This window comes from Hydra vulgaris, chromosome 04 (assembly GCF_038396675.1).
Source record: "Hydra vulgaris chromosome 04, alternate assembly HydraT2T_AEP".
Classification (NCBI taxonomy): Eukaryota; Metazoa; Cnidaria; class Hydrozoa; order Anthoathecata; family Hydridae; genus Hydra; species Hydra vulgaris.
Window position 1 is genome coordinate 17,352,167 of NC_088923.1, and position 25,334 is coordinate 17,377,500.

Consider the following 25,334-nt stretch of genomic DNA (forward strand, 5'->3'; position numbering starts at 1 on the left):
ATCTTGCACACAACACTCACATCAGATATACCCATTGTGTCCCTTAATAAAATTAATAAATGCTATAGCTGGGGCATCACATATAATAACAGCAAGATTGATTTCGAACTCAACATTTTCATAAATAAACCATCTTTTGCAAGAACTTTGAATTCTACCAAAAAATTATCTAGATAATCAAAAATGGAATTTGGTCTTTGGGCACCACTTTTTAAATAAATCTCTAAAAACCTATAAATATTGCTGTCAGAGTTCAAGGCCTAGGCTTTGACAGCAACATTTATAAACAGCAACAAACTTTTGGCAAATTTTATTTAAAATTTTTTACATGTATGTTTAAATTGTATTACTACTTTAGATTTTAATTGAATAATTTCCTACATGTTTTTTTTTTTTTATACAATATATTTATGGAGTATTAATGTCTATTACTATCATAGATTGTCGAGGTCTTATTTTAAAAATCCGAAAAATTGTTTGAATAAAATATCCGTAAAAAATTGAAAAATATTTTCCTCTTAATTTTGCTTGTTACCTGAGTTTTTTTTTTTTTTTTTTCAAACTTTAATATTTCTACGAGTAAAAAAGCCTAAAAAACAAATATGACACAAAAATTATACCTAAACTTGTATGCATAGAAAATTTTTTGGATATCCGGAAAAACTAAAAGTTAAAAAAAATTTCCGGAATTCCGGACTATCCGGAAAAGGATAATCCCTGTACTATCAGCTATCAAGCTGATTAAATTGACTTGATCAGCTTTAGCTTTAATCTGAAGCTGATGAGTTTAAAGCTGAAGCTAAAATATCAGCTTCAACTCCGACTTTATAGACAACATAGTTGTTTTGATGTATATACTTTATCATATTACATGTGTTTCTTTATAATTGAATACTTATTTTTTTACTTGATAATACATGTTTTTTTTTTATACATGTTTTTTTTTAATACGTGTTTTTTTATAATATTTTAATACTTAAGAAAATATTGATTTAAAAAAAATATTTTTTTACATTACTCTAATCGTGGTATCTAAATAAGGTAACATTTATTCCAATCATTATAGTTGTCCATAGAGTTCATGCAATTCTATCATACATAAGTCTCTAACTAATTCCAATGAATAAAATTTATTACCGTTATAATAATATTTACTAACCTTTCATTACTAATATTTATCAAAAATACATTCTGGTTGTTGAAGTATCTTTTACTCATATCAGCAAATATTGTCAACAGTCAGTGTGCACTAAGCAGAAATATTCTTAAACATGCTGCAAAATACAAAATATACATAAGAAACATATCATATGGGACCTATTTTTGTTCCTTTAACTTGGAACTTTATATTTTTTCCAACATTTTAAAATTAAGCTTATATTTAAGTGGTGTTTAACTTATTATAACTCAGTTATACAAAATAAGCTTATGTTCTTGATCTATATAATAACTATTATCTTAACTTAGTTATTGTTATTTATGTTAAATTTATCAAGTTGAATTAAAGTTTTATAATTAAAGTTTGAATGCAAAAGTTTATATTAATAAATATTTTATCAGTATTGTAAACATAAGTTAAGTCTTATAAGTATAAGTTTGTAAGTATAAATTATTTGTTAACATCAGTCATTTTTTTTGCATAAAATATAGAAAAATCAACGGAAAAGAGTGAATTTGTAACAACGATTTAAAAGCTTTAAATTCCTTAAATATAACCTGTCCATTACAACATTCGCTTGTTTGCTCTTTTTAAATATTTCTGACTAAACCAATTTTTTGAGCAACTTCGAAGCAGTTATTACCATCACTAGCAGAAACAAAACTTTAAATTTTGATCATTTTAAAAATGTAAACAGTGTTTCAATGTAATAGTTACTACATGTTTAATAGCTACTATAACATATGTTAGACATAGATGTTAAACTTCGTAAATTTATTAAGAAAAAAAGAAAAAAATTCTTTTAGAATCAAGGCCTTTTAAAAAATTATGATCTTGTAAAGTTTACAGCCTCCCTCAATTTGAGGGGGCTGTAAACTTTATAAGGTCATAAAAGCCGAACAACGAAAGGTAATTGAAAAAAAACAAAAACAAATTTGACTGATTGCCCTCCTATTTGGGGCTGGGGGGGGGGGGGGTCTAACGTTTTAGGACTTTTGTTGTTCCCAGTCTCCAATTACAGCAATTTTTTGCATAGCATCCTCATTTCTCATATGTATGAACATACTTAAATATGGAGTTTTCTTCATGTTTCAAAGATGCTTAGCTCAAACATCAAAAAAAGTTGTCTTCGGCCTTGATAATGGTAATAAATAAAAATAATTCTAAAACAACATCATTTTAATGGAGTTTCACAGTGAAAAAATACACTAAAAATACAATTTCTCATTAATTAAAATGTAAGTATAATGCATAAAAGTTTTTAAATTTAACTCTCGTTCAATTCGAATTATTAATGACAAAATTTTTGTTATATCCCCGAAAGCGGGTTGTTAAAGCGAAAAGTTTAAAAACGAAAAGACGTTAAAGCGAACTATTCTTTGTTTTTTTTTTTATTAATACAGCCTGGTTTTTATCTTTATTTTTTAAACATTGCATTTAAATAACTTTTTATTAATAATTTAAATAAATAATTTATCGACAATTCTATATTATTAATTTTACTACTTTAAGTATATTAAAATATATAAAAAACTCGTTTTTATTAAAATGTAATAATTAATAAATAATTGTTAACATTTGCTAATAGAAACCAGTAACTTTTTTGTTTTAATGTTTTTAACTTTAACAAACCTGAACCAAATCTCCAGATCCTTTGGCCCTAATAAATACCAGTCAAGCGAATTTTCTTAATTTTTTACCACATTGGACCCGTCCGGAAACCAAAACACTTACCTGTCAAAATTCCGTTCCCGTGAGCCTAGAGAAAAATCATAAGGTACCCGTTTGTCAATGTTGGGTGGGTTTTTTAATATCTTCAGCTATTCAATTAAGAGCGGGATTGTCTCAGACAAATTAAAAATAGCAAAAATTGTACCTATATTTAAAGGTGGAGATACATCTGCTATAAGCGATTATAGACCAATCTCAATTCTCCCTATATCTTATAAACTCCTTGAAAGAATAAAAATACGGACTTTAAACGCAATATTTAACGGAGCATGCTATCCTAGATCTCATGAATAACATTAGCACTTCCTTTAATTAAATGTGGGGTCCCTCAAGGATCTATTCTGGCTCCTCTTCTATTTTTAATTTATGTCGACAACCTTCCTAAAGTATCGTCAAAGTTAGGTTGCATAATTTTCGCAGACGACATTAATCTGTTTTATTCTTCTAGCTCATTTAGCGACTTTTTTTATAACCGCAAACTTAAAACTTGTTAAACTTAACACATGGTTCAGAGAAAGCAAATTTTCATTAAACTTAAACAAAACTAAATACATCTTATTTCACTCCAACCAAAAAAAAAAAAGTTTCCCTATTAATTTTACCAATTCTTAGTATAGACATCACATTTATTAAATAAACTCAGTCATCTAAATTTCTTGGTGCGCTTCTTGACAAGAATTTATCAAATTTATCAACTCTCACATAAATAACATGAATACAAAAAACTCAAAAAACATTGGTCTACTCTATAAACCAAGACCTTATCTACTCTTTGATAATTTTAAACTTCTTTGTTTTTCCTTTATACATCTATATATACATATGTTTATACATATATTTCTTTTATACATATCATGTGCCAATATAACATGACGAAGTACCCACAAAAATAAATTAAGCTCTCTCTTTAGAAGGCAAAAACTCGCTTCAAGAATTATATTTTATAAAGACAAGCATGCTTATGCAATTCCATTACAAAAACAGATGAATGCTTTAAACATTTAATAAATCAATACATATTAAAATATTTTGTTTATGTTCAAACATAAAATGAAAACTGTTCCAAGTCAAGTTATAAATAACTTTTTTAAAACTAATATAAATAAATTTAGCACTAGAGCAACTGGAAACTACATAGTATCCTTGAAAAAAAAATTATCCTATTTCTCTATGGCATATCGTGGTTTACCTTACCTGTATAGCAAATAAATACCAAAAAGTTTTCTCAATATCTCTTCTGAAAAATATAAATTCCTTAAAAGCTAATCCAAGAAAACTCATTTTAGATACAAGCAATTATGTGGAAATTTTCTAATATTTTATAAGTAATTAAAATGTCAAAAATATGTCCAAAACAAAAATCCAAAACTTAAATATATAAGCAAGTGTGTATGTATGTGTTCCGCAGTGCTCTGTGACTTCTTAGGGCACCTAAAAAAAAAAAAAAAAAAAAAAATGTATATACATATGTATGTTATGTTTATGTTATGCTTCTTGCTTAATAACACGACTATTTAGATTGAAAAATATAATAAATCATGAATAAAATAGTTATGAGTATGTCGTGAAATTATTTAAAATAGGTTTCTCAATTACTTCACAAAGTTTTCTGCGAGTTTCTCTTGACCGCATAACTAAAGGTTTCTTTTTTTCTTTTTTTAGACTTGTCCTCTCAAAATATAAATTTATTCTCAAAATATAAATCTTATCTTCTCAAAATGTAAATTGTAATACTATTTTAGTTTATTATACTACTTTGTACATCAAATATATCTTAATATTATTTAAGTTATTTTTGAATCATTTTGATTGTATTTGTTATAAAAGTATATATTGTTAAAATTACATACTTGTAAAAATTTATGAAAAATAATATAAATATAAGACTGAAATATTTTTGCTAATAGCAGAACGTGAAGCAATTGCATTGCTCATTTTCTTCTATTCGTTGTTTGCAAATATATTTGCGGTCGTTTTTTAGTACAGTTTAGTTTTATGTATGACCTTCTAAAACTGATAAAAAGTATTTTTATATAAATTTTTGTTGCGAAAGTCTTTTAATTTGTTGATTTTTTGACTTAAAGCAAACCTTCTTTACTTAGTTATTAAATTTAATTGTTTAATTTTGTTTTTCTAAAACATGCCATATGATTGACAGATAATTTTGTGATAAATATTATTTCTTTAGATACCATTAATGGTGACAAATTTGGTTATGAAGCAACATCGAGGGTGCCCTTTGCGACATTAAAACGAGCCAAAAAATAATGTTTTTGCTAGATTGTATTTATATATTTATACTGTCAAAAATATTATTCCTTTTATTTTTTGTAATGATTTGTGTCAATCCTGGGATTTAATTATTTATGCAATAACCTAAATATTATCCTAATAAGGGTTGCCACACGTGTTGAATCCCTATATACACGTATACTAAATTAAGGCCTTGAGGGAAAAAAAAAAAAGACTTAATTTCTTATATCAAAAGACTCAATTTTTTTATAGTTGTTAGAAATGGAGTCGGTGTGAGAATGAGCTGAATAAAATTAAACGTCAAATGAACGGACAAAATTTTATTTGGGCATCTGTAGGACGTCCAATAGCGTCTACTATGGACCTCCAAACGGGCTATTTTAGACGTACTTTAGAGGTCCAAAATGGACGGGCGAAGTTCCTTTTATTTGGTACGTCCAATGGACGTCAAAAGGCGTTCATTTTGAACGTTTGAACGGACCATTTGGACATACTATGAACGTCTGCGGTATAAGTAAAGTTTAGACGTTGTTTTAATTTTTTTTTAATTTATTTTAATAGTTTTATTTCATTTTTATATGCTCTCAAATTATGCATAATTTAACTGGACATATTCAAATAAAAAAAATTTACTTGATTTACTTTAGTGACTATCATTTTAAAACGTTTTTGTTGAGTTTTTAATATTGTGCTAGTAAAAAGGATCGGTATAATAAATATAACGCCAAATATAACAATTAAGCCATTAACATAACCTTAATATAAATTATGCATCAGTTTTTCTCTTTCCTGGCCTTAAAACCAAACTGCATGCTATTAACAAATACACTGCTTTTTATTTTGTTTATTTTAAAAATGTCGTACAGAACTTCTATACTTGAATTCAAGTGAAAACATTATCAAACTATAAAAATCAGATTGCATTTAGGTAATTAGCTTTTCAAAATATAGGTGTATGTATGCTGTAATATATGTATAGAATTTTCATTCCACATGAATGCCACGGATTCCACATAAAACCCAATTAGAACCCATGTGGATCTTGCGCTTTTTTTTACTGGGTTATATCTGTATAAGCGATTACCACGTGGGCACGTGTCGTCTGGGAGACGTCCCGCGAACATCCTCTGGACAACGTATCTCCCCGAGTTATCCGACGGACGTCCCCCGGACGACGAATGCTCACTAGGAAAGACTTGGAAAACTTGATTTACTAGAAATACAAAGTCATTATATCTATGACTTGAAAGACGTGATTTAAAGCACAAAGTTATTAACGCTATGTGCTCTCTAGCGGGTTGGTAGATAACTCACAACAGTTTAAAGAAAAATCTTCGACTTGCTTTATTATTTCTATTTTATGTAAATAAATATATTCAAATAACTGAAAATACAAATTTGAGTCAAATATAGTTTCTTTATTTTAATTGTTATTATTAACAGGAATTATTATCCAGGTTCGAAACGAGCTCTGGACATATTTTCGCGTCACGGTAAGGAAGGAGGTGTGAACTTTCTGGTTATATGCACTTCCGCGGTGCCATGTGACAAGACCGTTAGGACTTCTTGGGGCACCTAAAAATAAAAAATTAAAACTAATATATATATTCAAATATTACTTGAACTTCATACAATAATACAATTGATACATACATATATATATATATATATATATATATATATATATATATATATATATATATATATATATATATATATATATATATATATATATATATATATATATATATATATATATATATATATACACATATATAAATTATATATATAAAAATTGTATTATTGTATGAAGTTTAAGAAATATTTGAATAATTACCTTGTTTTAAACGATTTTCCTGATAATCTAATTTAAGAAATAAATTTAGAGTGATTCCATAGATATGGGCGATGGTTTTGATACTCAACTAACATTTTAATTCAATTGTCTATTAACAGTTATATTACAAATTACATTTATCGCTTTTGATAATAGTACTTACAATAGTATTTCCGATTATTAGTAACTAATAGTAAATAACTTGGAATGTTATTTATTCTCAACCAAACTTATTATGACAATATCAAACTTAGTACTTAGCCCCATAAACGACACGCTTCAAGATAACAAATCTTTTAAAAGCGTCATAAATAACTTGTTAGGTTTTTATTCTGTTTTTGAAACTTTTTGATGTAATTTTTAGTACTATTTACAACTGTTATTTCTTGTAAGTTTATATAATACAACTTTCAATAAAGATTATATACTACATATTTACATTGTTTGTTTGTTTTTTACATTTTTTTAAATATTTTTTAATTTTTTAACATTAACATGTAACCTACAACATCGATAAATGTGTCCCACCCCTTAATAGATAGGTACATCACTAGGGTTATTAGAAGCGAAATGAGACACTTAAACATTAGTTTATCTACTACAGCCCATATAACAAGTTTTGAAAAGAGAACTAGATATTTTTGAAATCTTCTAACACAATAAAAAATATGAACTGCTAATCTGCAATGGTTTGGTCTCTAAAGATTATTTATTGACAACGTCTAAACCCAGCAAGCACAATCAACGTTGAAATTTATGTTTGAAAAAAGGTTGATTTTTGGTTAAAATGGAAACGCAAATGAACGTTGAAACCAAACGTTAAATCATCGTTGAAAACAAACCAAAAATCAAAGTTAGATTAACATTGATTTGGCTTTGACTCAACCAACTTATATACGAGTTTATAAACCTTAAAAATACAGCTTTTTGCGCTGTGACTCTTTTAATCTGAAAAAACATTTGTTTTTATACAATGTGCTGTTGTGAGTAAGAAAAGAAACAATAATTCTTCATAAACTTATAACAGCTGTCATAGTACAATATCTTATGCTATTGTACTGCACATCTTGTTCTCAACTGTTACAGTTTTCACTTATTATTATTAGTAGTATTAGTAGTTAATTTTATATTATAATACTAACTGTTGTTATAGTATTACAAATAATCTGCCCTGTACCATTTTTTTAACCATTATTTCATATAAAATTAAAATTATTTTCAAAACAATCTTGATAAAATCATGACATCGTTGTCTTCATCATCAATATCAAATTCGTATGTATTTTTATCGCCTTGTGTCACCAGACTCATTTTGATTTGATGCACGTTTTCCATGATCCAATCAATATAGTGCAAACTTCAAACAGTCTAAATTATATCTTTGTGCATTGTGTCTTTTTATTTAAGAACATCAGGTAACTGCATCTAAATAAAAATATTATTAAAGTAAGGTTAAGTGACATTTGTACATTTTACAAGTATTATTATACTTCACATTGCTCACAAGCGACAGTGAACACTAAGTGATCAATAGTGGGGAAAAAAACAACTCATTACTGATCCGTGCCTAATTTACTTCACTATTGACCAAGATATCAACCTTTTTGAATAAAGATACATTATACATCAACATCATACATCAACGCAAATACACACACAACATAAATCTTAGAAACAGTTATACATCGCTTAAGACAAACATTCATTTAGTTGAACCGTTTTCCTTGGTCCTCTGGATGGTCAAGTTACCTGTAGTTAACTGCATTTATATATACATATACATATATAATCACATACACGTATGTATATAATTACATACACAGAGTTTGATTATTTGAAAAAATACAACTTTGTGATAGAACTTAAAGTTTCATGCCCTTCGGCAATCATCAGTCATATTTTATTCTTAAAACTAAGAAAAAACCTGAAGAAATTGACAGAAAAAACATAACAAAGCAATGTAATGAGCTCTGACGTCAAAACAAACAATTTTTAATTAATTAGAAAATTGATCAATTACCCGTGTCAAATAGGGCGAGAAGAAATTTGTTTCGCTACCTGCACTTGGATAGCATTTCACTTTTTTTGCTTAGCAGATTTTTATTTTTGGAATATAAAATTTCATATTTTTCGTTTGTGCATAGTTTGCAGGACTTCGTGGTTGGGTTGTAAGCATTGCATTGCTTAATTATTTTCCATTTAACAACTGGGTTTATGTTGGCATCTTTTAATTTCCAAAATTCTTTTGATAATTCGGTGTCTTTTTTGTATTTTAGAATGTTAAATGATTTTATATGGTTGACATATTTAATTTTGAATGGTGTTTCATTTATACCGATGTAGGATTTGTTGACAGGAGTGTTAGTATGATTATTGGAACTTATATTGGCTTGGTATACAATGTTTTTTGTTAAGCATTGGTTTGATAAAGGGCAGGTATTTTTATTAAGGCAATTGCAGTTGGTTTTAGGTGGAATTTCTTTGTTGTTCAAAATTTGTTGATTGTGTACGTTTAAAAAAGGCATACAGCTATAACTTATTTTTATCGTGTTTCTGTTAAAAATTTTGTGGAGTCTATGATTTATTAGGAAGTATTTGTTGATCAAGGTTGGAAAGCTTTATCCTATATTAGTGCTAACATTTTTGCTGAAAGGAGGGTTGAACCATATGATGTTGCGTTTACGGTTTTTGATACGAGGTAAATTTAAATTAGGGTGATACGAAAGTTGGTGATTAAAATGGGATCTTAATAGTGCGTCATTGTACATAGGAGTAGATCTTTGGAAAATTTCTTCACGAATTTGCAGACAATCCTAACTCAATTGAATGCGGAAGCAGCTTTAAAATATTAGGCGAGTGGTTTGAATCAGCATGAATATAATTTAAAGAATTTCCGGGCTTAGAATATGGTTGGAAAGTATGGTCGTTGAGATTTAGTGTGACGTCAAGGTAATTTATAATTTTCATATTGCACTGTATTGATATAGTGAGTTCGTTTTTTTTAAATATTTCAACAAAATGTTTTTTGATTTTTTCCATTTGGGGACCACTCATTTTTTTAAAAATTGCTAAACTATCATTGCAGTATAATCCGAAATCATTTTTATTATAAAATTGTGCAATTTGAAACAAAAGATAAACTCCCACAAGTTAACAAACTTCAGCACAGCCAAATGCTCCCATTAAAACATCGAATAAACCGCTTGATTTTTTAATCCAAACTTGATCATCATTAAATAATGATTTTCTTGCGTGATAGATCAATGTTTTATGGTTAGGGTCAATGTTTAGATGCTGCTCGGCAAAATGAATAGCGTTATTAAGAAGTTTTTCAGTTATCGAAGGGTAAAAATCAACAATATCAAAAATAAGGAATTTATAAAGGTGTTTATCACTGATGCAATTAAACCAGTTTGTGGTTTCTTGGGTTTTTTTCCACTGATTGAGATAAAGTTTTTTTGCAAGTTCAGAGTTTATATTGGAAAGTATAACTTTACTAATTCTGTCGATTTCATTTTTGGCAGGGTTTAATAAGCGGACAGTTGGATTATTTGTAAAGTTTTCTTTATGATCTTTTAATTTTATAAAACAATTTGAAGAAGTGTTAATGCCGATTTTATTGAAAACATCGTGATTTTTTAATATCCGTTTACCTTCTTTATTTTTTTGATTTTTTATTTTTGTATTCGATTTTTTGCATGCTGAGGTGATAGCATTTGTAAGCAAATGGGTATAATATTCTCTTTAGATATATTATATTGGTTGAATGTTTTATCGGAAAAAGTATATGTAAGTTTACTATTGCGTATGGTAGATATGTCATCTTTTAACTTGTTTTGGAAATTATTGTATACTTTACCAAATTTAATGTTTTTTATAAGATTTATCAGATCATTTTCAAATGCATACATATCAGAAATTTGTTTGGGATAATTTGTTTTTATGCCGTAAATGTTATAAAAAATATTTTCCTTACTTTTGATCTTTATTAAGAAAGAAGAAAGCTTTCCATCTCATTCTTTTAATTAATGCTTCGGTTTTATCAAGTAGTTGTATTTTGTAGTTCTTTATTGATGGAATCGGAATGTTCTTGATTGAATAATTCAAGTTAGTTTATTTCATTGCGTAGACGACTTGAGAAGAGTGCTCGACGTATGGAGCTAATTAATGGATATATAATTAATTAATGTATGGAGCTAATAATATATATATATATATATATATATATATATATATATATATATATATATATATATATATATATATATATATATATATATATATATATATATATATATATATATATATATATATATATATATATATATATATATATATATATATATATATATGATTTCAGTGTAGACATCGTGTATAAGAGTGTATGTTATATTTTTTTTTTTTTTTTTTTTTCGTAATTTTTTTTTTAAATTTTACGTAATATATATAAATTAAATATTTTTTTAAAATAAAAAAAATGATTATAAAATAATATAAAATTATATTATTGTCAGAATCCTTTTACAAAACAGAGTACATAAAGTATTATAAAAACGCCTTTTTACAATAAGAGAACGTAAAAAATTAACATAAAAATATTAAAATAGTACTTAGATAAATAGAAACAAATTGTCAACAAGTATAAAACAAAGATTGAACATACATTTCAAAATTATTATATATCATAAGACAAATTAAAAATATTCTAAGATATTTTCAATAGAGAGAATGAGATCTTTTAATTTAATTTTAAAAACAGAATAAGTTAGGGGTAAGCCGAAGTTAGGCAAAATAATTTTGTTCCAGAGATGAGCTGCACGATAAGTGATACAGAGTTGATTGAACTTTGTTCGACAGAGTGGTTTATTTAAATAGTTATTATTCCTCATGTTAAACTTGCTTAGAGGTTTCAAAATAAAAAGGTCTTTAAAAATTAAAGGAGATAAATCATACTTCCACATATAAACAAAAGATAAATTTTTATATACGTTTAGTTTATAAACATTGAGGATTTTCATTTGATTGAAAAATATTGAGGAATTTGAGAACCGATCCGCAAAATTAATTACACGGATCGCATGTTTCTGACGGCGATGGAGACATAGTAACTTGCTTTGATCAGTACTACCCCAGGCAATAATTCCATAACTTATATAACTATGAATAAAAGAATAATAAAGTTTAGTTAAATTATTTTTATCTAAATGAGTACGCGCCTTATATAGAATTCCAATACTTTTTGAAACTTTCGAGCAGACATAGTTAATATGATGTTTCCATGTGATGTTCTCGTCAATGAAAACCCCCAGGTATTTAGTTACAGAATCTCTTTTTATTTCATTATGGTCAATAAAAATTTTTGGTAAATTTTGGGGTAGAGAACGTTTTTTGGAGAGCGGGTGGAAAAAAATCCATTTTGTTTTGTTTACATTTAATGTTAATTTGTTACTTTTAAACCATTTAGATATGTTTTGAAGTTCTTTGTTCATAACGGAGAATAGTAGGTAGATGTCACTGTTAGATAGAAATAAGTTTATGTCATCAGCAAACATAATACTTAGAAGATTTGATGCTTTATGCAAGTCGTTGATATATATTAAGAACAAAAGAGGGCCTAAGATGGAACCTTGCGGAACACCACAGGAAACATTTAAAAACTGTGTATGATTAAGATCATTACAAGAAACAAATTGTTTTCTGTTGGATAAATAACTTTGAAACCATTTACTAACTCTTTCATTTATTCCGTAATAATTAAGTTTATAAAGTAAAATATCATGATCCACAGTATCAAATGCTTTTGAAAGATCGATAAAAATTCCTAATGTAAATTGAGATTTTTCAAAAGAATTGGAAATCTCACGTACCAACTGAATAATTGCATGCTCGGTTGAGTTATTCTTCTTAAAGCCAAACTGATTGTTGTATAATAAATTATTTAAACTAAAATAATTAAATACTCTATTGAACATGATTCTTTCTAGTATTTTTGAAAATATAGATAAGATAGAAATAGGCCGGTAATTACTAATGTCAGATTTGTCACCACCTTTAAATAGTGGAATAACTTTAGCAATTTTCAATTGATCAGGAAAGACTCCTTGTTCGATTGATGATTTAAAGACTTTAAAAAGAATATATTTTAATTGTTCATAGCAATCTATAATTATGTTACCATTGATTTCGTCCGGTCCAACTGCTTTATTTTTTTTTAGTGTTTTGAAGGCTTTTTCGAACTCATCAAATAGTAACTCTTTAAATAACTCATCCGAGTGAATGCAATTATCCATCGGTACTAGAAAATCTTTAAATGATGTTTCAGTGTTAGGAATTAATTTAGATAATTTAGGGCCAATTTCAACAAAGAATTTGTTAAATTCGTGAGCTATTGTTTGAGAATTAATTATATTATTGTTATCTACTTTGATCATGTGTGGCAGGGAACCTGAGCACGGTTTTGATTTACCGATAATTTCTTTTATTATTTCCCAGGAGCGTTTACAAGTATTTTTGGCTTTATTGAGAATTTTAGAATAGTAATGTTTTTTTAAGTTTTTTCGAACTTTTTCAAAAAGATTTTTGTAGTCTTTGTATATTTTCTCATTGGCGAATGATTTGTTTTTTAGATATTTTATGTATAATTTTTGCTTAACTTTTGATGATTTTTTTAAACCTTTGGTAATCCAGGGAGAATTAATGTTTTTTTGATTTAATGTTTTTTCATGTAAAGGAAAATTGGCATCATAAACTGAGTAAAATGTATTAAAAAAATCATCGTAAATTTTGTTTGCGTTATCACTAAAGTCGATGTTCTTCCAATGAAGTAATGATAATTGTGTTTTAAATTGCTCAACATTTTTTTGGTTAAAGTTGCGTAATTTAACTTTTATGTTAGTTTTGGTCATAATTTTAGAGTTGTTTATGATAAAAAAGATAGGGAAGTGGTCAGATATGTCTGTTTTTAAAATACCTTTATTTAAGTCACTGTTAAAAATATCAGTTGTTAGAATGTTATCAATTAGAGTAGCCGATTTAGGAGTTACTCTGGTAGGGCGATTTATTAAAGGAATGGCTCCCATTTCAAAAATAGAATCATAAAATTTTTTAACTTTAATGTCCGTAAAGTAATGGAAGCAATTCATATTGAAATCCCCTAGAATAAAATTCTTTTTTTTTTCAAGAATACCTATTTTGAAAAGGTTTTCTTCAAAATACATGCTCATGTTCTCGGCCACACCATTTGGGGGCCTATAGCAACAGCTCAGTAAAATGTTTTGTGATTGATTGTTTAGAATTTCAATAGTTAAAATTTCTTTGTCGCCGTCAGAAACACTCAAATCATTCCTAATATAATGCGCAATATTTTTCTTTACATAAATAAGAACTCCTCCACCGCGTTTATTGATAAGTCTCTCTTGAAAAATTAAATCAAAGTAAGGAAGATTAAAATTTGAAGTAGTTTTTAAATCTTTTTCAGTTATCCAGCTTTCGGTTGAACAAATAATATTAAAAAAATTGTTGGTTTCTTGTAACAAATTGAGAAGATTTTCAAAATTGCGGTTTAGGCTTCTAATATTTATATGAAGAATTCTTAGTTGATCAAACTTATTGCTTTTTGTATAATTATAAAAAAATTCTTCTAATTTGTTAGGATAGTAATAAGAACAATCCGTAATAATGTCATTGAAATAATTAATATCTGGATCAAATTTTTCATCAGATGCTGAAAAATTACAACTAAACGATTTAAAATCATTTGTTACAGACAATTTGATTGCGTTATAAATTAGAAGAACTTTCTTAACACTGTATGTAAAAAAAATTGTAAAAAAAATTATTTTCTATGATCTCTACAAAAAATAGAATCGAACTTGAGAATTGCGTATTTACCTTCTTTTCTCAATTTAATCACTTCATCCCAGAGTTTTTTACGCTTTTCCATTGTTTCCTTTGCAAAGTCTTCGTTAATAAACACACCTGTTCCGCGTAGTTTTTTTGAGTTTAGCAGAATTAACTTTTTATCGTTGAAATTTAAAAGTTTTAAAACAATTGATCGCTCTTTTCCTGACTTTATTGACCCTGATCTGTGCGCTCTTTCGATTATAATTTCTTTATTAATTTGGAGTTTTTCAGAAAATATTTTTTTAACAATTTTTGTACTATCTTCCCAAGATTCATCAGGTAGTTCTTTAACACCATCTATTCGCAAATTGTTTCTTCGGGATCGGTTTTCAAGATCTACTAACTTTTTTTTTATATCTTTCAAAAAATTTGATTCGTTATTCGAATCAAGAAGTGTTTTTTCATTGTATAATTTTTTAACTTCGTCTATGCGTTTGTTAGTTTCAGATATCCTCTTCATTGAAATCTCCTCTTGGAAATCAATACTCTCTTTTAATTCACTGATATCTTTTAACATACCTTTTATTTTTATTTTGTCTTTGTTCAAATCGCTTTCAATTTTTTCTAGTCTTTCTGTTATTATTTTCATATTTGCACAAGTGATTTTTGCAAAGTTACTTTCTTGTTCTTTAAGTAGTTTTTCTGTTTCCTTTAAAATAGACTTTCTCTGTTCCTCTAACATGCTTTTCATTAGTTTTTCGATGTTTTTTATAGAAACTTCCATAGTAATTGGTCTGATGTAAATAGTGTAAACAGATTTTTAAAAATAATTAAATACTAAAAACTTAAAACTTTTTTTTTTTTTTTTATTAATTCTTACACAGCAAAAAAAAACACGTCTGTTCACGAACAAAGCATGCGGCCATCTGTCTATATTAATAAGAAAACATCAAACAATACGAATTCTCTTAATACAAATAATAATTTATTTTGAGAAATTTTCACTGGGTTATGGATACCAACATTATCAGCTTGTAAAATATTTCAAAATTTTTTGAACGTTAAAAAACAGTTTAATAAAAAAATTTTTTAACTGACGTCAGCAGTTGAATGGCTTCTTTTTTCGTTACGCAAGAATATAAAAAATGGAGTCCAAAATTTAGTTTTAACAAATTGCCCATTATCGAGATTTATTCCGCCATTCAATGGGAAACATTGGTGCCTCTGTATTTCGAGTGCTTCTCGTACTTTACGGTCGAATTTTTTTGTTTCAACTTTAAGAGTTTTAATTTTCTCCCAATTTATTTTTTCAGAGCAAAACTTGCTATGTGTTGCAATTGCTGACTGATGATGTTTGCCATCATTTAAACTTTTTTGGTGTTGTTGAACTCTTGTTTTAATTTGTAATTTTATTTCTCCTACATATTTTTTCGAGCAACTGCATTCAACTAAACATGTACCAGGCTGGCTATTTAGGGGCAATCTAGATTTGTTTTTACATGTTAATATTGTTCTTAAATTAGGATTTGATTTAAAAACTACTCTATAGCCAACTTTTCTAAATATTTTCCTTAACTTTGGTGATAGTGAAGGTATCCACGGCAATGATACTGTTGGGAAAGTATTGTTCTCGGATTGAATTCTATTGTTCTTTACGTAGCGTTTTTTCCTAATTTGATTTGCAATACTTTTTAGTTGGCTTTCGGTGTACCCATTTTCATTAAAAACTTGAATAAGAAAGTTTATCTCATTTTTTAAATGTGTAACACTGCATATGGAGTATGCCCTGTGAACATAACCTTTGAATATTGCGCATAAAATTTTGGGGTCGTGATTCGAGTGCGGTTTTATTTGAATATTTGTAATGGCTTCTTTTCTGTAGACTTTAAACTCATACTTACCTTTGCTGTTATTTATTATTGTTATATCTAGGAAATTCAGAGTTTTTTTATGGTTTTCTGTCTCAATTGTGTATTGTATTGCAGGGTGTTGTTTATTTAAGATTTTTTTGAATTTCTCTGCTTCTTGGATGTTTGAAAATCTAGCATGGCTATCATCGACGTATCTTAGATTTTAAGTCGAGAGGAGGATTTAATGTCTTTGCAATTTTGAAGGCATTTTCTTCGTGATGTTGCAGAAAAGATTCTGCCAATGCAACCATAAATGAAAGACCAATAGGACCGGAATTCTCCAATTCATGGATCTCGTTGTTCCACAAAAAATAGCAACGATGTAAACAAAGCTCTATAAGTGTTTTTGTTTCTGATATAGTAAGCTTGGTAGAACATCTGTAGGAATCATCTTTATTTAATTGATCTATAAGAATTAAAGTAGTTTCTTTAAGTGGAATTGATGGATAAAGGTTTATTACATCGAATGAAACTTGAGCTTCGTTTTCGTCTACATTCCATGAGTTTGCTTTGTTAATAAAATCAAAAGAATTTTTCAAACGTGTTTTATTTTTATTTAAGATAGGTTATATTGTTTTAACTAAGTAGTTAGATATTCCATAATTAGGTGTGCCAATAGTTGATATAACTATTCTCATAGGGTAAGCTTTTTCAGGCTTATGAGCCTTAATTAGACCATACATACGAGGTGGGATTGGATCACTTGAATATATACTGTCATATTTATGTATTTTATAACCAGAATGTGTTTTATTTATTTCAAATTAAACTCCATCAAAGTTTAACAGCTCGACATTAATAATACATTTAAAAAAAAATCTATTTGTTCTTTAGAGATCTTCAATGACTGGCTCCTCTCTCTGGCTGAGCATTATATGCACAGGACAAAACAAAGTAGATATATTTAAAAATGACTTTATTGTATACTTTAGCTCCTATATTATCAGAGCCTACATTAACTAGTCTATTTTTTGCTTTATTAACTAAAGCTTTAAACTTTCATTCTGTTCTATTGTGCAAGCCATCTTTATTTTATTTTAATAATGCAGCAAAATATTTTTAAAAAACGCGATAAAACAAAAATATCAATCTACTTTGGAGTTATGTTAATGCCTGCAATCCAGTTAATATATGTTCTTACTTTACTTGATGTTATTACGCCAATTCCTAATAAAAAGAACAAAATATATACTTTACATAAGATTTGATAAAGGTTAAAATTGTCTTTAATACTACTCTTATAAATATAGATATGTTATAATCATTTATATATACTAGGTTATAATACCTGTAGTTTTATCACATTTTAGTTTAAACTTATATCAACCAACTGTTGTGTTGTATTTTAATTTTGTACTTCTATATTTTGTATTTTGTATTGTACTGTTGTATTTTAATTTTTTACTGCAAATTTCACATTTCGATTCGGATAATGGACAAAAACCATTCCTTATTCAACTTGATGGATTTTTGCTCACACAAACAACATTGACACTGGTCCACACTATAGTTTCATAATTATAATAAGACTTTGATTGTAAATTTTACATATATATAAAAACATCTTTAAATGATTTAAGTACTCATCTCTAATCCACCATTTTTATATAAAATATGCAATGTAAAGTGTTGTACACAATGTAAAAAGACTTTTAAAAACTTGTGTATAGTGCACATTCTTATAAATTTTTGTAAAATTATACATATTTTCATAGCATAAAATCTTTTAATGTTTTTACTTTTATTATATTAACATACCTAAATTCAAAGTTCTTTAAAAAACTTTCCCACGCATAAATCTTTGAGAAATATTAAATTTTATTTTAATACCGAATTATTAGTACATTGACGTCGGCAAACTTTAAATCTAAATTTTAACGTCATTTCAACGTAATTTTAACGTTAATTAGACTTTTATTTTCAACGTTTTCTCAACGTTTGTTTTCAACGTTTGTTTTAGTTAAAAATAAACGTTGAATTAACGTTGAAGTTTTCAGAATATCCGTTTAAAATAAAAGCTTCGTACGAATCTTTTCCTCTTGAATTACAAAGTAAAGGCATTTTCGTGTAGGTAGCTTTAATACAGGTGGAACAAAAAACTTTTTTTTTCTCGCAGTCATGTAAAACCCATTTGTGGTTTTTATTCCAGCTTTTTTTAAATTTTTTTTTTTTTTTTTTTTATGGAAATAATGGCTGTCTTGAACAAGAAGATCCAGGTTGCTCTATAATAGATGGTGGCTCAACAACAGCAGTTGAATCAATTGCATTATTTGACTGAACAAATAATAAATTATTAAAAGTATTTTCTAGTAAGTTTTTGGCATTTTTAGATTCAGTAAAACATGCAACAGTTTAAATTTGATTTTCTTTTCTTAAAAAGTATTCTCTAATCTTCTTCATTGTATAACGTACAACTTTTTACTTAAAAGACAATGCACTGTTGAACAATTAAAGATTTCTTCAAGAACTTGAATTTTTTAATTGAAACGAAAAAGACTTAGATAAATAATTAATACAAATAATACTGCCAATATTATCAATTCTGAATGCAAGAAAAAAATACTAAAGGTTTAACTCACAAAACTATCAGCTCTTTAGTTTTTGTAGTTGCTTGGTGAATTTTCCCGGGTGGGGCTTTGCTCCAGCGACAGATTACCGGATGGGGCTCGAGGCCCCGAGCCAGAACGAGTTCTACGCATATGACTCCTGGATTCTGAACTTCAAGGTCAAAAAAAGGAACTCCGGAATATTTTTTTTTTAATTATTTTTTGAGTCAATAATTCAGAGATTTTAAGGATGAAGTAGTCCCTGAAATCCTAGAGAAAACAATATCTTTATTTTGTTTTCTCTAGCATTTCAGGGACTGCTTCATCAATTATGCTGTAAAAAATTACAATTTATCATTGATTTCATTTCTTTGCTCCAAAAATTACTAGTTCTTTTAATTTAAAGGATTTGTTAATTTTAAGTTTAGATGATGTAGTAGTGGTAGTGGTGTGATAGACCACCACACCACCACTACATGAGAAGTTACGAGCTCAATTTATTTGACTTTCGCGCTCAACCTGTTCGCGCTTCGGTCGTTACCTATTTTGTAACAAAAAATAATTATAAAAATCGTTTTTATAATAACTTGTAAATTAAACGCGTATTTAAATTAAAACGTTGTAATGCGTTTTTATTTAAAGTAAAAGATAAACTATAACAACTTAAAAAATGTTACAAATTTTATTCTGATAACTCGGACACATTTAATAGACGTCACTAGCTACACTTATAAATTGATACTTCTTAATTGTTTTTAAAATTACTTAATAGCTAATAAAATGACTTGTTATGACTGAAAAGTATAGCTTTCATCATTGTCATTTTCAGTTGCGGACACAGGATTTTAGTTTACCCCATCTTAAAAACGCTCCTGACGCCATGTTGTGACGTAAAACAGATAAAATAAGGAGCGGGGGGATTTTCTTTTTGTGGGTAAAATATTACTACATCTGTCCAATAACATCTGTTGAGTAGTCCAAGATCATCTGCATACTTTTGTCCAAGATCATCTATGTATTTTTTTACACCAACAACGAGTTTCGGTTGGAACATCACGTTTTATTTATTAAAAGAAAACAGTAGAACTTCGCATATTTTAATAAGAAATAGTTTTGAAGTAAATAAAAAAAGTTTTTATTGGTTTTCAGGAAAATAATCAGTGCTATACGCCTTTAAAAATATGTGAAAAATATGTGAATATGTTAACAATTGGAACAACGTTTGATAGTTTGAATAATAATTTGCAAAATACTTATGTACAAGCTTCCCAAGACTTGATAATCACAGCTGGAAAAAAAAATTTGACAACTAAAAATGCAAATAGTTGTTTTTTAATGGCATTGTAACACTGAATTGTGACACTGAATTGTGACACTGAATCGGAAGGCATACGACTTTAAGAAATACAGACGGTGTGAAAGTTGGGGACATGTAAAAGACTCTGTTGAGAATATTATTTTGAAGTTTTAAAAGCTAGCTCTACTAACCATACTGACGGCACAGATTCAATAGAGTAGTTATGAATGTTTCACAGATTGGAATTTTTACATAAGTTACGGTACACTTTTTTACATCGGCATTAGAGATACTAAATTTTTTGACAAGATCAAAACTTGATGTGTTGAACTTGTTCAAAAACATGTTGATGGACGTCTTAGCACAATTATAGCTAACAATAAAAAAAAAAAGTGCTGACGTTATTGAAATTAGATGTAGAAGTGATGATTACTTTGCTAAGTAATTGCTGAATCGGCTACCAAAATGTAAACATTAATACAGTAAATTACAGGTACAGCAGTCTGCAAAGATAATTTTAGTATTAAAACTGCAGTCTTTGACATAGTTAAACCAGTATTTTATTTGAAGATCCTGGTTGTGATAAACCTTTTAAAAAATACTTGCATAATGAAACTCAAAATGTTAATGAAATTCTGAATAACTTAATTTGGACAAAGTGTCTGGAATGAGTTTATGTTGAGAGCTATATTTTAAAAACTTTCTACAGCTGCTGTTTTTAGTAACTGCAATAATGGAACCATAGTAATACTTTTTGTGTTTAAAAATTCTAAACTGTACTTTTTCTTCTGCATACAAATTTTATTTTGGAAAGTTGTGAAGCAGAATGAAGCAGAATAAGAAGTTTTTCTCGAAATTACTCATTTTTATTGGGAGGCAGAATAAGCGCAAATTTCATAAGTGCAAAACAGTTGTAAATTTGGCAGAATTGCGAACTGGCATAAGTGTGAATTGGCATAAGTGCACCGAATCAAATTGCAAGTATTAACATAAGTGCAAATTGGCATTTCGCACTTATGCCAGTTTGCACTTTTGACAACGTTTGAAAATTTATTCGGCGCACTTATGTCAGTTCACATTTATGTCAGTTTGTGCTTATGCCAGTTTGCATTGAAACTGCTTTGCATTTATGCGAGTTTGCACTTATGCCAATGTTTGGAAGTTCTTTTGGCGCCTTTATGTCAATTCGCACATATGCCAGTTTGCTCTCGTTTGTTTACAGTTTGCAGTTATGCCTGTTTTTGCAACGCTTCGCACCTATGCTAGTTTTTTTAACGCTTTGCACTAATGCTGGTTCGCAGTTATGCAAGCTCGCACTTAGGCCAGTTCGCACTTACGCCATTCGCACTTATGCCATGAAATTCGCGCTTATTCAGTCGTCCCACTTTATCATGTTTTTGTCTTGAAATTGCCTTGATTACTTTATTTTAGAGCTAAATTGTCAACCTAATCAAATAGAATAACTTTATAATAACTTTGTGTCGTTGACAACGCACATTAAAAAATGTGCGTTGACAGTTTCAAACATTTTTGAATTAGTTATTTAATATAAAAGATAAAGCATTGTTAACACTAATTATACGCATAATTAATGACGCCAAAAATAAAAACTTTAAATTTCTAATTTTTTATATGTATTTTTTTTGTTCATTGATTAAAAAAAAAGCCAAATTTTATTGATATTTTTCAATTTTTTGTTAAGAAAATTGTTTTTACCCTTGTGCCACCTTAATTATTTTCAAAACGTCAAAAATTTTCATTTTTAAAACATGAACTTAAACACAATACAGCACGAAAAATGGTAACAAAAAAGGAAACACACTTTTGTTGCTTTCTTAATTCAAATGGTGGTTATCGGAATGGAATACAGTCTTACCATTATAACATTACGGTTGTACATCAAAGAAATGATAAATACAAACACACCAAAACTGTATAACGGTCTTGTGTTCTTGTCATACATGCTTGGATGTTCAATTCTAATTCGTTGGAAGATATTTTGATAGAACTTGAGATACCAATAGGTCATCGTTAATATGTAACAAGCTGATGCTAACTGAAATATGTTATACAGCATACATTTTTCTCCTTTGTTTTAATAGGAGGACAAGCCATAGCTGGCTTTGGTGGAGCGGTAAAATTTATTTTACAATTCAAATCAACGTAGCACATGAAAGAAGTGCAAAACTATCAATTATATCAGTCATGCTTAATTTTGGGTTTATGCTTCGACCAGGAATAATTTTTTTTTTAAGTTATTAATTCTTATATAGGTCGCTGGCGTTTGAAAGGCGTAAATTTCCTCAGACTCTTTTTGGGTTTTTTATGTTCGGAAATAGAAGTTGTTACCATAATTAGTGTTCTAATGATGCATGATTTGTCAAAAGAGTTTGATTATAAAACTTTAACTGAAAATGATTTCATAACAAATGTAGTTGATGAAGTTTATGAATGTAATAACGTTAAAGACGACAAAAAAATACTTCTAGTGCAAAAAAATAATGCAAATAAAAAAATTACCGTAACAGAACCCAGTTTATTTTTACCAATAAACTCAAAACAACATACTGTATATAAGGATTTAAAAACATTGTTTGCGAACATTGATGCATCACTTAATTTGTTTGCGAATTTTTTTATTTTATTATCGTAGACATATGGCTACCATTACTAATTATTGAGAAAATGCATCTTTCGATGGTAGAAACGAACATATGCTTTTTAGGTGTGAATGGAATCTGTGCTTTAATGTTGTTAATATTTATATGGGGACGGTTGTCTGATAAGAAGCTGATCATATTATTTATTCTTAGCTTAGTTGGGTTTTCCACGATCAGCGTAAGTTTTATTATTCTTTCACATTTTCCATTTAGCAAGTGTTTGAATATCATTTTAAGCATCGTTTACATGGTTAGTTTTGCAGGTGCACCTATAGTGATTTATGTATTTTTTATAAGTACACAAGCCAAAATAGTCAATTCAAATATTTTGGCATTTGTTGATAGCATTCGATCTTCAATTCATAGTATGGGAGCACTTCTAGCTTTTAGTTTTTCCGCATTTATTTTTGATTTTTTTGAAATCTTTGCCGCAATGTATGCTGTCTTTATGATAACTATTGGTATCCTGTTTATAATAAAAAAGAAACATATAATTACTCCCGAACTATTGCTGTGATAGACGAATATAAGAAATAACTTGACTAGTAGATTTGTTTGATAATAAAAACTTGTAACACATGGTTTTTAATATTTCTTTTTTTTCTCTTAAATTCCCCTAAAAAGCGAGTTAAATTGCCCATACTAATAAAAAATTGTTGATTATGTTCACCTGTGTTGACGTCTATGGTTTTTATATAGTATATAATGTTAGTTTTAGTAACCTTTTTTTTTCTTCTTCTTCTTTATTACAATATACAAGAGAAAGATACAAATAAATTAAGAAGAAAAATTACAAGAGAAGAAAATGAAGAAGAATTACAATAGAGGGTATTGTAAAAACATAAAGAATAAGAAATAAAGTATAAAGAACGCGGATACTCCAAGAAGATCATCATTTCTTGTCACAGAGAACAGGTACTAGTGAAATTAGAACTCTTCAACAAATGTATTAAATTTTATTTATTTTTTTCTTGATATGTTGTGACATCCATTAAACTATTGAGTCTTCTATTCACGTCTAAAATAACTATCACGTCTAAAATGACAATAGCTTAAAATAGAATGCGGAAAAAATGTCCCTAGTTTTCAAAATAAATATATCGTCTTGCGTCCACTCAATCTCATTTGTCGGATATGATATTAAAATCTTATTTGTCGAATGCGGTTATTAAAATTTTGTTTATAAAACATAATAAAAATATGTTTGTATTGGCGTACTTACAAATACACATTTAGATTATCCAAAACGTTGAGTAGAAGAAACTAAAAAGCCATGCGATGGTATCGCTTTATGTGGAGATAGATTACTAATCGTTGGTGCGTTTACGCTTCTGGCGATAAAAATACCAATTCACTGTTAAGGGTGGTTCACCTCTAAAAGTAGCATACATACTTATATTTGCAGACACGCATTAAATCCAAACATATGCATTTGTTAGTCTTTTTATAATTTTTCTTTTCTCTTTATTCTCGTCATTAGTGTATTACATAAAACATTTAGTTCAAAAACAACATTTAAGTGTTCTTAATATTAAGTAGTTTCGCATAAAAAATTTAAAATTTTGTTGAAGCTAAGAACCGTAATATGTTACACAATGAAGGTTTCAAAAATTGAAAATTAAAAAAGACTAAAAAAAAAACTTCCTATTGTTATGGCTGAAAACCTTATATATATATATATATATATATATATATATATATATATATATATATATATATATATATATATATATATATATATATATATATATATATATATATATATATATATACTGATTTCACTAAAAAAAGGCAGCGTATAACTATTTTTTAAATATATTTTGATGTAATAATACATTAACGATATTTCTCTGACCTATTGTAGTCAGTGTCATCAGGTAACGAAAAAAATGTTAAAATAGTAACATAAAACTAACTGTTTAAAAATTAAGATATTAAAAAGCGTAAAATACAAAAACCAATCAAATAATATAATAGTGACGTCAGTAAAATTTTTGTCAAAAATGGTCCTCAAGTTTTTGTTATCACATTATCCCCGTCATCTCTATTTAGAACAGAGTGCCCAATACCTATCTCGTGTCAAACTCTAGCTTTATTTA

The 25,334-nt window shown here is 27.8% G+C and overlaps 1 protein-coding gene across 1 annotated transcript; it reads right to left on the minus strand.

Annotated features, from left to right (window-relative positions):
- Positions 1 to 7,468: 7,468 nt before the first annotated feature.
- Positions 7,469 to 15,731, minus strand: LOC136079613 (uncharacterized). Its single transcript, XM_065795653.1, has 3 exons — positions 14,871 to 15,731; positions 10,957 to 11,140; positions 7,469 to 8,405 (listed from the first exon to the last, which is right to left on the minus strand). Exons 1-2 carry the CDS (start codon positions 15,604 to 15,606, stop codon positions 11,094 to 11,096), a joined length of 783 nt encoding a protein of 260 aa, XP_065651725.1. The 5' UTR covers positions 15,607 to 15,731; the 3' UTR covers positions 7,469 to 8,405; positions 10,957 to 11,093.
- Positions 15,732 to 25,334: the final 9,603 nt, after the last annotated feature.